This window comes from Labeo rohita, chromosome 22, assembly GCF_022985175.1.
Source record: "Labeo rohita strain BAU-BD-2019 chromosome 22, IGBB_LRoh.1.0, whole genome shotgun sequence".
Taxonomy (NCBI): Eukaryota; Metazoa; Chordata; class Actinopteri; order Cypriniformes; family Cyprinidae; genus Labeo; species Labeo rohita.
In genome coordinates, this window is record NC_066890.1 from 16603018 (window position 1) to 16616624 (window position 13607).

General features: G+C 36.5%; 1 protein-coding gene across 2 annotated transcripts in view; it reads left to right on the forward strand.

Moving 5' to 3' along the window:
* Window positions 1-8291, forward strand: part of LOC127153510 (metabotropic glutamate receptor 7) — a 252815-nt gene extending 244524 nt beyond the window's left edge. For both annotated transcript variants that reach the window (XM_051094594.1, XM_051094593.1), the window contains one exon: window positions 7975-8291. Coding sequence is in view for 1 of the 2 variants with exons in the window: in XM_051094593.1 (XP_050950550.1) it covers window positions 7975-8024 (50 nt within the window). In the remaining variant the exon portion in view is untranslated. The remainder of the gene's footprint in view (window positions 1-7974) is intronic.
* Window positions 8292-13607: the final 5316 nt, after the last annotated feature.

Consider the following 13607-nt stretch of genomic DNA (forward strand, 5'->3'; position numbering starts at 1 on the left):
TCATAAAACCATTCTGCAACATAATTGTCTTGTTAGCATTTTTAACAATGTTTTATTTCATATTATGTAACATCATTGCAATGTTAAGTGTTTAGAACAGTTTATACATAATTATTAGATTATGCAATGTAATTGTCATGTTATCGTCCATATAACCATTCTGCGACGTAATTGTCTTGCTAGCATTTTTTTAAAACATTTTACGTAACTTTTACACATTATATGTCATAATTGTGATATGTGTTTAAAACAGTTCCTACATAATTATCGTATCGTTACTGTTTTTGAATTTTTTTGTACGCAATTGTATGCATTATGCAACATCATTGTAATGGTGTGTCTTTCAACCCATTCTTAAATAACTAATGCATTATGCAATGTAATTGTCATGTTATCGTTCATAAAACCATTCTGCAACATAATTGTCTTGTTAGCATTTTGTAAAAATATTTTTACTGAATTTTTACGCATTATGTGATAGCCTTGCAATGTTACATGTTTAAAACAGTTCTTAGATCATTATTACATTATGCAATGTAATTGCCAGGTTATCGTTAATTTAACCATTCTGCGACATAATTGTCCTGTTATTTTTAAAAAAACATTTTGACGTAATTTTATGCATTATGCATCATCATTGAAATGTTACACGTTTGAAACAATTCTTACATAATTATTGCATTATGCAATATAATTGTCATGTTATCATCCATATAACCATTCTGCGACATAATTGTCTTGTTGCCATTTTTAAAAACATTTTACGTAACTTTTACACACTATACGTCATAATTGTGATAGGTGTTTAAAACAGTTCTTACATAATTATTTTATGCAATGTAATTGTCATGTTGTCATTCATATAACCATTATGTGACATCATTTTTATTTATTTATTTTTTATGGAATTCTACGTATTATATGTAATTCTTGCAATGTTATGTGTTTAAAACAGTTCTTAAATAAGTATTGCATTATCCAATGTAGCTGTCATGTTATCATTCAAATAATCATTCTGTGACATAACTGTCTTGTTAGCATTTTTAAAAAATATTTTTTACGTCATTTTATGCATTACGCAAAGTAATTGTGATGTTACGTGTTTAAAACAATTCTTGCATAATTATTCCATTAGGCAAAGTAATTGTCATGTTATCTTCCATATAACCATTCATATAACCATTCTGCAACGTAATTGTCTTGTTAGCATTAAAAAATGTAATTTTATGCATTATACAAAATAATTGTGATGTTGTGCGTTTAAAACAGTTCTTACAAAATTATTGCATTATGCAATATAATTGCCATGTTATAAATCATTCTGCATTATATAACCATTTTTTTTACGCAGTTTTACTCATTATGCAACATTCATGCAACATAATTGTCTTGTTAGCATTTTTAAAACATTTTACGTAATTTTTACGGATTATACGTCATAATTGTGATGTTTAAAATATTTCCACACAAATAATTGGTTATGCAATGTAACTGTCATGTTATCATTCAAATAACCATTCTGTGACATACTTGTCTTGTTAGCATTTTTATTTTTTTATTTATTTATTTAATGGAATTCTACACATTACGCAACATCATTGTAATGTTACATTTTATGTATTTTTTACGCATTGTATGTCATAATTGTGATATGTGTTAAAAACAATTCTTACATAATTATTGCCTTATGCAATGTAATTGTCATGTTTTTGTTCATAAAAGCATTTTAACACAGTTGTTGCATTATTAGACAGTTGTAACACTATTATTCATAAAAACGTTTGTACTTTATTTTCACATTGTATTAAGTTACCATTGTTAAAACCATTCTTACATAACTATTGCTTTATGCAATGTAATTGTCATGCTGTCATTCGTAAAGCTGTTATGCAGTTGCAGCATGTGACGTAATTGTAATGCATTTTCAACAAAATTTTTGCGTTATTGTCGCATTATTGTTTGTCAAACATATTTTAACGTAATAATAACATTGCATGGCACAATAATCACATTTAATGTAATAATCACACTGCATTAATTGTCACGCTATCATTCGCAAAAACATTGTCATTTTGGCATCAAGACATAATTCTCACATTATTGTTCGTATAATTAAAAAAAAAAAAAAACATTATGCAATGTATTTATATTTATTCTGCTCGTGTTTAATGAGCAAAACCCAGTGAGAGTTTTTAATACATATTGTATGCAAATTAGGAGAAACCTAATACAGATGTTTAGACATAAAAGGAATCCAAAAACCGTCTCATCATGCCCTGGTTTTCCTACATCCATACCTGACATTGTGTTGTCAGGCTTGCATTTTCAACACACTTTCTATCCCATGAGGACTATAGATGTGAGACCAGACCCATTAAGACGTTTATAGTGTGCCGCGCTGTAAGGATGAACTGCAGTAGGTCAGGGGAGACGTAATGGCTTCTGGCTGAACTTTGATTATGTGAAGGAATGTGAAATAGACGCTGTGATCTGGAGGCATCACAGCTGGTGAGACAAATAAGATCTTTAAAAGGGGTCACATCACCTTTATTTTACAGCAACCTTCAGTAAACGTGGTTCCATCTTCTGTCTGCCTCCGTAATATTCTTTCATCACTCATAACTGTAATTGCAAATATGAAGAAATAGCCCAAAAAACTGTATTTATTCTGTGTAGTACAGGTGTGTGTATATAGGCTAGATCATCCTTGAACCTTGTAACCTCTTAAAGCACCCTAACAATGACTTTGAACATCTTAAGAACAACTCAGATTAGGCACCCACTTAGAACATCATAGCAACCATTCAGAACACCCTAGCAACTACCAGGACACCTAGCAACCTTCGATCATCCTTTCAAAACACTAGCAGCCACCTAGAACACACCAGTAACCAGCAGGAACACCCTAGCAAAATTCTATCAGCCTCTCCCACATAGAATATTGTAGCACCAATTCAGAAAACCCTAGCAACCACCCAAACAGCCTAGCAAGTAACAGGAATACCTAGCAACTTTTTATCATCTTCTCAAAACACTAGAAATTGGAAATCACCTAGAACACTCTAGCAACACCCTAGTAACTACTAGGAACACCCTAGCAACCTTCTGTCAGTGTGTCCCACATAGAACATTGTAGCAACCATTTAGAACAGCCTAGCAATCACCAGAAACACCCTAGTAATTACCAGGGACACCCTAACAACCTTCAGTCAACCTCTCAAAACATCAGCAACCACCTAGAACACCCTAACAACCACTCAAAATACAAACCTTTCAAAACACCCCAAAAACTCCCAAAACAACCACCTAGCAACCTCTCAAAATATCACCCAGAACACCCAAGCTCCTGGTTCATTCAGGAATCTCATAAAGACACCCTAGCAACCACCAAAACAGCCTAGCAATTACCAGGAAACCTTTGATCATCTTCTCAAAACACTAGCAACCACCTGGAAAAAAAAACACCCTGGAAATCACCTAGAACACTCTAGCAACACCCTAGTAACTACCAGGAACACCCTAGTAACCTTGTGTCAGTCTGTCCCACATAGAACATTGTAGCAACCATTCAGAACACCCTAGTAATTACCAGGGACATCCTAACAACCTTCGGTCAACCTCTCAAAACATTAGCAACCACCTAGAATACCCTAACAACCACTCAAAACACTGTAGAAACCTACAAACCTCCCAAAACACCATTAAAACACACAAAACAACCTTGCAACCACCTAGGAATCTCTAAAAATATCTTATTAACCACCCAGAACACTCGAGCATCCAGTTCATTCAGTAATCTCATAAATATACCCTAGCAATCAACTAGCAACCTGTCAGAATACCCTAGCAACCACCAAAAACAGCCTAACAACTACCAGGACACCTAGCAACCTTCCATCACCCTCTCAACAAACACCCTCCCAAAACACCCAAAACAACCTTGCAACCACCTAGCAACCTCTCAAAATATCTTAACCACGCAGATCACCCAAGCACCCAGTTCATTCAGTAATCTCATAAATACACCCTAGCAATCAACTAGCAACCTTTCAAAACACCCTAGCAACCTCTCTAGACATCCTAGGAAACACCCAAAACACCCCTGTAACCACCCAGAACATTCTAACAACCACCCAGAAAGTCCTTTGCAACCACTGAGCAATCTCTCAAAGTACCCATATAAAACATCATAGCTACCATTCACAACACCCTAGCAACCACCAGAAACACCTAGCAACCTTCTATCAACCTCTTAAAACACTAGTAACCACACAGAGCACCATACTAACCACCTAGCACCCCCCTAGCAAACACAGTAGAAACCACCTACCAACTTCTCAAAAAAGCAAACACCCAAAACAACCTTGCAACCACCCATAACCGCAACCGCTTAACACCCATAACAGCAACCGCTTAGCAATCTCTTGTAATATCTGAACAACCACCCAGAACACCCAAGCACCCAATTACAACATCCTATCAATCTCAACTGCCTAGAACACCCTACCTACCAACCACCTAGCAACCTCTTAATGCACCCTAGAAACAACTAGAAACACTAGGAAACACCCAGAACAAGCACCCACATAAAACATTCATAGCAACCATTCTGAACACCCTAGCAACCACCAGGAACACCCTAGCATCCTTCTATGAACCTCTCAAAACACTAGCAACCTCTAGTTATTCATTCTGACTCCTATTATGTGTATTATAATGTATTTGTTTATGTTTGAATATTGAGAGCACTTCCCTCAATCCACATTCGTCAAGGCCACATTTGTGAATAGATGGCTGTCGGAGTGACATTTAACTCAAATACTAAAGGGGCTACTGACACTTAAAGGCCACAATGATCTCTCTACTTCGTAACCTTTACTTTTAAATATTTAGAAGTTCATTTACATGCAAAAGAGCGCAAGAAGCATCTGTGGATAAGCACTGTAATTTGAGACTGGAGTCGTTTAGTTACATAAAGTCTCGGCAAACACATCAGCAGCAGCTTGTGAAGGTCACGCTGTTATGACTGTAGACGTTTGAGGGCTTCTTACATAAGACTTATGCCATATTCATTTGCCTTTTAATTATGCGTTGCTCTTTCATAAAATAATGAACACAGTTATTTACATTTATGTTGAACTTAACTTGCTCAGACTTTGATTTTTCAGATTCCCCTACCATTAATATTTAAGTATCAAGTACAGCTTGCATAGAAACCACCCAGAACACCCTAGCAACCACTCAAAACACAGTGGAAACCACCCAGAACATCCACACAAGCATCACACTCTGAACAAAAAACACAAGCACCCAATTAGAACATGCTAGCATCTCATAAAACACCCTTAAAACACCCTAGCAATAACACAGAACACCCGGCAAACCACCTAGAACACCCTAGGAATCACCCACAACAAGCATCCACATAGAACATCATAGTCATCATTAAAAAACACTCTAGCAACCACTCAGAACACCATACTACCCACCAGGGACACCCTAACAACCTTCTGTCAACTACTCAAAACATTAGCAACCACCTAGAATACCCTAGCAACCACTCAAACCACTGTAGAAACCTAGAAACCTCTCAGTCCACCCTGAAAACACCCAGAACAACCTTGCAACCAACAAGAACTCCCTAGCAACTACTCAGGACCTATCAAAATATCTTACTTGCATCTCATAAAAACACCTTAGCAGCTACACATAACACCCGCCTAGAAAACAACATAGAAAACCACCCTAGGAATCACCTGCATAGAACATCATAGTAAGCATTCAGAACACTCTAGAAACCACCTTGAACACAAAACTAACCAACTTTTAACACTCTTGGAACCATCTAAAAGCCTCTCAAAAAGATGTAGCAACCATTCTAAATAAACGAACATACAGATTCAGAACATACAAGCAACCACCCAGAACACCTCATCAACAACAAGAACACCGAAGCACCTCACTTGGAACATCTTAGTAACCACCTAGCACCCTAGCAACGTTCTACCAGCATCTCAAAAACAAGCAACCACCCAGAACACCAAAGTAACCATCTAGAGCACCCTAGCAAACATCTACCAACCTGTCAGAGCACCGTAGTAACCACCTAGAGCACCCTAGCAACCTTCTACGAGCATCTCAAAAACAAGTAACAACCCAGAACACCATAGTAACCAGGTGACTTTTAATTAGGGTTGGAGCTGAACTCTGCAGGGCTGCGGCTCTTCAGGACCGTAGTTCGCCACCCCTGATCTGTTGCACCCTAGCAACCTTCTACCAACTTCTCAGAGCACCATAGTAACCACCTAGAACAGCCTAGCAACCTTCTACGAGTATTTCAAAAACAAGTAACAAGCCAGAACACCATAGTAATGACCTAGAGCACCCTAGAAACCTTCTACCAGCAATGAGCAAGCACCCATAACACCATAGTAACCACGTAGAGCACCCTAGCAATCTTCTACTAGCCTCTCAAAAACAGCCACTCACTCAAAACACCATAGTAACCACCTAGAACACCACAGTAAACACCTAGAGCACCCTAGCAACCTTCTGCTAGTCTCTCAAAAACAACCACCCACCCAAAACACCATAGTAACCACCTAGAACACCACAGTAAACACCTAGAGCACCCTAGTACCCCAACCTCTCAAAAACAAGTAAACACCCAGAAGACCTTAGTAACCATCTAGAGCACCCTAGAAACCTTCTACTAGCAACGAACAAGCACCCATAACACCACAGTAACCATGAAGAGCACCCTAGCAACCTTCTACCAACCTCTCAAAAACAAGCAGCCACCCAGAACACCATAGTAACCACCTACAGCACCACCCTAGCAACCTTCTACCAACCTCTAATACACAAGTAACCACTCAGAACACCATAGTAACCACCTAGAGCACCCTAGCAACCCTTAATCAACCACTCAAAAACAAGAAGACCCAGAATACCATAGTAACCGTTTAGAGCACTCTAGCAACCTTTTAGCAGCAACAAGCAAGCACCCATAACACCATAGTAACCACGTAGAGCACCCTAGCAACTTTCTACTAGCCTCTAAAAAAAAAACGCCCACCCAAAACACCACAGTAACCACCTAGAACACCATACTAACCACGGTGAGCACCCTAGCAACCTTCTACCAACCTCTAAAACACAAGTAACCACCCAGAACACCACAGGAACCACCTAGAGCACCCTAGCAACCCTTTATCAACCACTCAAAAACAAGTATCCACCCAGAAGACCATAGTAACCATATAAAGCACTCTAGCAACCGTCTACCAGCAACAAGCAAGCACCCAGAAAACCATAGTAACCACACAGAGCACCCTAGCAACCTTCTACCCACCTCTAAAACACAAGTAACCACCCAGAACACTATAGCATTCATCTAGAGCACACTAGCAACCTTCTACCAACCTCTCAAAAACAAGCAACCACCTAGAACATCCTAGCAACCACCTAGAAAAGCCATTGCAATCTAGCTTGTCAGTACACCCTAGCAACCACTCAGATCACCTAACAAGCATGTGGATAACCCTGGCAACCATTTAGAACACAGAAGAACCCCTCATAACTTTCTAGCAACACCCTAGCATCCATCTATCAACCTCTTAAAACTACTTTTTTAACGGAAAAGTAATTAAATTACAGTCATTAATTACTTCGTAATGCATTACACTCAGCAATGGTGATAAAAAGGATGATAATACACTACTGTTTTATTTCAGTATCAAACATTTTTTTGAATAAGGAGTGTGTTAGTTAATTAAATTAAATTGGTGGCATTTTCATGGCTTTAATAGTCTGTCTGTGGATGTTTTCTGTTTCATACCGACAAACTTCATGTCCTAAAAAGTGTCCCAGTCAGGCTTCCTGACAGAATCAATGAATTCCTCTCATTCTCAGCAAGAAAAAAGGGAAGACATGTCAAATGAAAAACTATCTTTCATCTTTCTCTCCTCGCAGGTCCGGCTGCTAAGAAGAAATACGTGAGCTACAATGACCTTGTGATCTGAGGGCCTCCATCACAGGAGGAAGGTGATCGATGGCACTTCCTGGTTTCTCTCGGCTCTTCGGAACAAAAGTAAAGCGGGGAAAAAGCTTTCGGTGTCCCTCCGTCTCCATCCTTATTTTGTCCGAGGGCCAGGACAGCGATTGGGCCCTCAGCTAAACAAACGACAGAGGATATCAGTTGATTTTCAACACCTTTGAGAAACATAAAAGAACAAACCCACCCAAAAAAAAATCCCCAAAAAAAAAAAAAAAAAAAAAAAAAAAAAACCTGACATCTACAAAAAAAAAAGTAATGGGTATTACAGCCAGAGGAAATGAATTTAGTTGTTTTTTTCTGCTGGGGGAAACTGATGGGGTGTAACAGCAGCACAAAACGACTGATCGCCTGTCAGTCAAACGATTGAGGTTGCACTTGGCGTGATGGACCTTCGACAAGGCGTTTCTTCTGCCACTCCATCACAGACTTTCTTCAGGGCGCTGATGAATCGACATGGCTTTGGAATGCTGGGCCGCGAGGTCCTCCTCATCTTTACATGTACTTCCAAACTGCAAGTTTTTGGGATTTTCCGTGCAAATTTGTGTGGTTCTTTCAGCATTTTGGTTTCCTTTTGCCGTTTTTACGTTTCAGTTAAGCGTTTCTTCATTGGTTTTCCTTGCCTTTTCTGGATGCACATTGTATTAAAGCCATATTCTTCTCTTTGAGATCCCATTCCTGGAATAAGATGAATTCTTTTGTTTCTTTATTTTAAGGATTTCCATTGGTTTTTGCCCTTTAACATGCTAAACGTTACATTCCCACCATGTTTGTAAGGGTTTGTAGACCATTGACTGTGTTTTTAGTGACTTTGAGAGATGTCGCATTGGTTTTACAGTGACTAAACCCCGGTGACCGATGGTGTTTCAGAATTCTTTTTAAAGAAAGTGTTCGCGTAGCAGTTGTCAATGCATGCTTGATATGTTTGATGTTGAAGTAAATTAAACTTTCACCACAGTTCTCTCACAATGGCCTGTTTACGAATGATTTTACAAGCCTTTATTGATTTCTCTCTTTTTACCTTCATGAATTTCTCAGACATTCACTCACTCAAGGCAGAATATGGCTTTAATTTGTCTTGGAATTTTTAACTGCCCCGGAACTTATGGAGAAATTGTGCAAAAGATATGAATATATATTTAAAAAATCTATGAAAAAAAAATAAAAATAAAAAGCATGTATGTTTTATACTGTTTGTACTAAGTATATTCATGTTGCCCTTGCTGCTTATGTGCTGATATTGTGGAAGACTTTTATGTTTGGCCACTCATGCAACTATACTGTGGTGTTGTCCAAGAATGTACCAACATGAAATAAAACCATTTGGTTATTTTTTATTACTTTTATTATTATTATTATTATTATTATTATTATTAGCCTTGAATTTGCTTGATTCAGTTTCTTATTGCGCTAAAATTTTCCCTTTAACATTAACTAAAAGTAAGGCAGTTTTTAGGCAAATTTCCATACATGGAACTATACATGGAAATTTATACACTGACCAAAATTATAAACACAACACTTGTTTTTGCCCCCATTTTTCATGAGCTGAACTGAAAGATCTAAAACTTTTTCTATGTACACAAAAGGCCTATTTCTCAAATATTGTTCCCAAATCTGTCTAAATCTGTGTTAGTGAGCACTTCTCCTTTGCTGAGATAATCCATCCACCTCACAGGTGTGGCATATCAAGATGCTGATTAGACAGCATGATTATTGCACAGGTGTGCCTTAGGCTGGCCACAATAAAAGGCCACTCTAAAATGTGCAGTTTTATCACACAGCACAATGCCACAGATGTCATAAGTTTTGAGGGAGCGTGCAATTGGCATGCTGACTGCAGTAATGTCCACCAGAGCTGTTGCCCATGAATTGAATGTTCATTTCTCTGCCATAAGCCGTCTCCAAAGGTGTTTCAGAGAATTTGGCAGTACATCTAACCGGCCTCATAACCGCAGACCACGTGTAACCACGTGACCAGCCACCCGGACAGCTGCTGCAACAATCGGTTTGCATAACCAAAGAATTTCTACACAAACTGTCAGAAACCGTCTCTGGGAAGCTCATCTGCATGCTCGTCATCCTCATCGGGGTCTCGACCTGACTGCAGTTCGCCGTCGTAACCGACTTGAGTGGGCAAATGCTCACATTCGATGGTGTCTGGCACTTTGGAGAGGTGTTCTCTTCACGGATGAATCCCGGTTTTCACTGTACAGGGCAGATGGCAGACAGTGTGTATGGCATCGTGTGTGTGAGCGGTTTGCTAACGTCAACGTTGTGGATCGAGTATAGTCCTTTTGTGTACATAGAAAAAGTCTTAGATCTTTGAGTTCAGCTCATGAAAAATGGGGGCAAAAACAAAAGTGTTGCATTTATAATTTTGGTCAATGTAATAAAATGTGTTTATATTATGTTATATTATATTATATTATATTATATTATATTATATTATATATATTATATTGCTCATGGTTTATAGGTTGGTTACCAAAAAATGCAATATAATGAAATATGTGATACATGCTTGTGATTTTCAAATAATATAATATGTAATTATTAATATTCAATTTAATATTTAATTTATTTATTTATATAATATACAATTAATGTACAAAATGTATTATTAATTAATTAATTAATTATGTATGAAATGCTTATGATTTATAGGTTGTTTTAAAAATATGTAAAAAAAAAAAAAAAAAATACAATAAGTTTATGATTCATATTATATTATATTATATTATATTATACATTTCTTGATGTTTATAGCTTGGTTATCAAAAAATAATAATAATAATAAAAATAAAGTTAATATATATATATATATATATATATATATATATAGTTATAGATAATATACAGTATATATATTGTATATAATGTATTTATTTGTTTTTAAAACAACCTGTAAATTGCAATATTTAATGTAATATAATATAAATTTATAACAATGCTATTGCTTTAAAAAAATATATCGTTTTTATATTAATGATTTTTGTTTAATTATTTATTTGTGAAATAAATAATTAAAGTGCTTATGATGTATAGGTTGGTTTTCAAAAACAAATCATATAAAAATATCAACAATATAATGTAATATAAATATTACATTTATTATTTAATTGGTATTATCTTTTTTTATATTACATTATAAAATACTTGCACACATATACAGCACGCTAGAGCAAATCAAGTTTTGAATGGCTGTTAATGGAGAAATGCCTTTTTCCCCCAGATAAATGTAGTTGCGGCATCTACCAACAAGTGCATGATTTCAGCATCCAGCAAGATTGGCTCAACCAATGGCGTGAGTTTGGGGCGGGTCTATTTTGTGACTGTCCATTGGCAGACAGACTGACTATTGGGAAAGTGAGTTTGCTTCTGTCTTACTGTTCTGAATTTTAAATATCAAAATATAGTTCATGGTTTTTCTATTTTTCTGATTTTATGTTTGCTCTTTGAATAGACAAAAATATTTAGCCTCAGGTAAACCAGGATTGCAGGTAGGACTCTTTCATTAAAAAACACACAGCCAGCTTGACTGTGCTCTTGTAAACAGCGAGATCTGCTCCCATCTGATCTAAATGGTTGTCAATGGTAAAAGATGCCCTTTGTAGTCAGATAGTTGTAGTTACAGCTTCTTCCAGCAGGGGCTAAAGGTGCTACGCTAACCAAAAACTCTTTCATTCAGATTCATTACAGACTATGACTTACGTAAGCCTTGTCCCACATGGGACAGTGATGGAAACACTTCTGTTTAAGTTCCAGTGTCTGAAAGCCTTCTCTGAATTATAAAATGGGATCAAAGCCATGCTTGATTGGCGTAGCACTAGCGCACAGGCGCGTGTGCAGTTGACAAGTGCTGCACTGTCAGCAGAAGGCTTTGTGTGCTGAAGCTCAGGCCTGTCAGACGATGACAGAGAAATGTCTTTCAATCACAGCTGGAGAGAGAAAGTCGAAAGTGTCTTTAATTCTGGTGGAAGGGAGTCTGTGTGGCTTGCAAAATACATTTACTAAACTACTGTCATGGCTCAACTGTGCACTAACGCGTCTTTGACTTGTTTACGTGCAGCAAATGTCACGGTTCAGCATGTACAGAGGACGTTGATGAATGTGAGGTTGTTACTTGAGAAATATCTTGTTTTAGTTTGAATCAGAGTTCATGAATTTCACCATCTATAAGCAAAACAACATGCTTCTTAGTTGTTGGTACCAGTGGTAGCTATGTTAGCAGACTAGTTGGCTAAATGTTTTTTTTTTTTTTTTTTTTTTTTTTTTTTTTTAATCAAACGGTCTAGTCAGCTAGCAATGTGCTAAGCTAGCAAGCTAATAAGTTAACCATATGGTAATTTAACAGGTTATCAACTAGCCATGTAATATAGAAAGCTAATCTAGTCTTTGTATGCAAAGCTAGTCAACTAACCAGCTAGCTTACAAGCTGATGCACTTGTTTATCTTATAAACTTACTAATGAAGCACAATGACAAATATTAAACTGGACCATTTTTACTTTGTGTTATAAAATATGTGGCTTTTAATGATGTTAAATGGCTGTAACTTTGTTACCAGGCAGACTAGTAAGAAAAATCTACTGGGTGTATGCAAAGATAGTCGACTAACCAGTTAGCTTAAAACTTGCACTTACTTAACTTATAAACTAGCCGATAAAGCAGTTAAATTTGACCATTTATAGCTTGCATAATATGCATTGACTTTATTTGGTTTTAGACGCAGGTTAGTCTGCTGGTAACAGATAAGGTTAGACTGGAAAGTTAGCTATAACATCCTGGTGATGATTTGGTTTAAGTTTTAATTCAATTTTAAGACTTTCTTCTTTTATATTATCAAAATGCAGTAGCATTGTTGTTAGTTGTTAGTACTAATTTACTTAGTAATAGGTATGTTATTAATAGTTATTAATAGTACTCATTTAGTTATAGTTATGTTAGCAGGTTAATCAGCTAGCAAGTGTTAAGCTAGTAGGCTCATGAGTTAGCTGTATGTTAAGCTAACATGCTAACTGGCTACATTCTAAAATAGAAAGCTAATCTACTGGCTATATACAAAAGCTAATTGGTTAACCAGTTAGATTACAAGTTGATGCATTAGTTTATCTTACGAACTTACTGATAAAACAGAACATTAAGTGTTAAATTCAATGTTTATAGCTAAAGTTAAATAATATGTGATATATGATGGGGTTAAATTACTTAAAGTTAAGTTTTGTTACTGTCAGACTAGTAAGAACATGTGAACGTGTAAAACCAACCAGGCTGGGAAGTTAGTTATAACATTTTGGTGATTTTAGGGTTCGAAGTTGAGTTTTAAAATTAATTTATCATTTACTTATTTAATATAATAAAAATAACATTTTTGTTAATTGTTTCTGTTAGTTACGTTAGTAGGCTAATTGTCTAAATGTATGCTAACAGAGTCTAATTAGTTAGTGATGTGCTAAGTTACCAGGCTGATGAGTTAATTGTATGCTAAGGTAACACGTTAATCAATTAGCCACATTCTCAGCTAGAAAGCTAATCTACTGGGTATATGC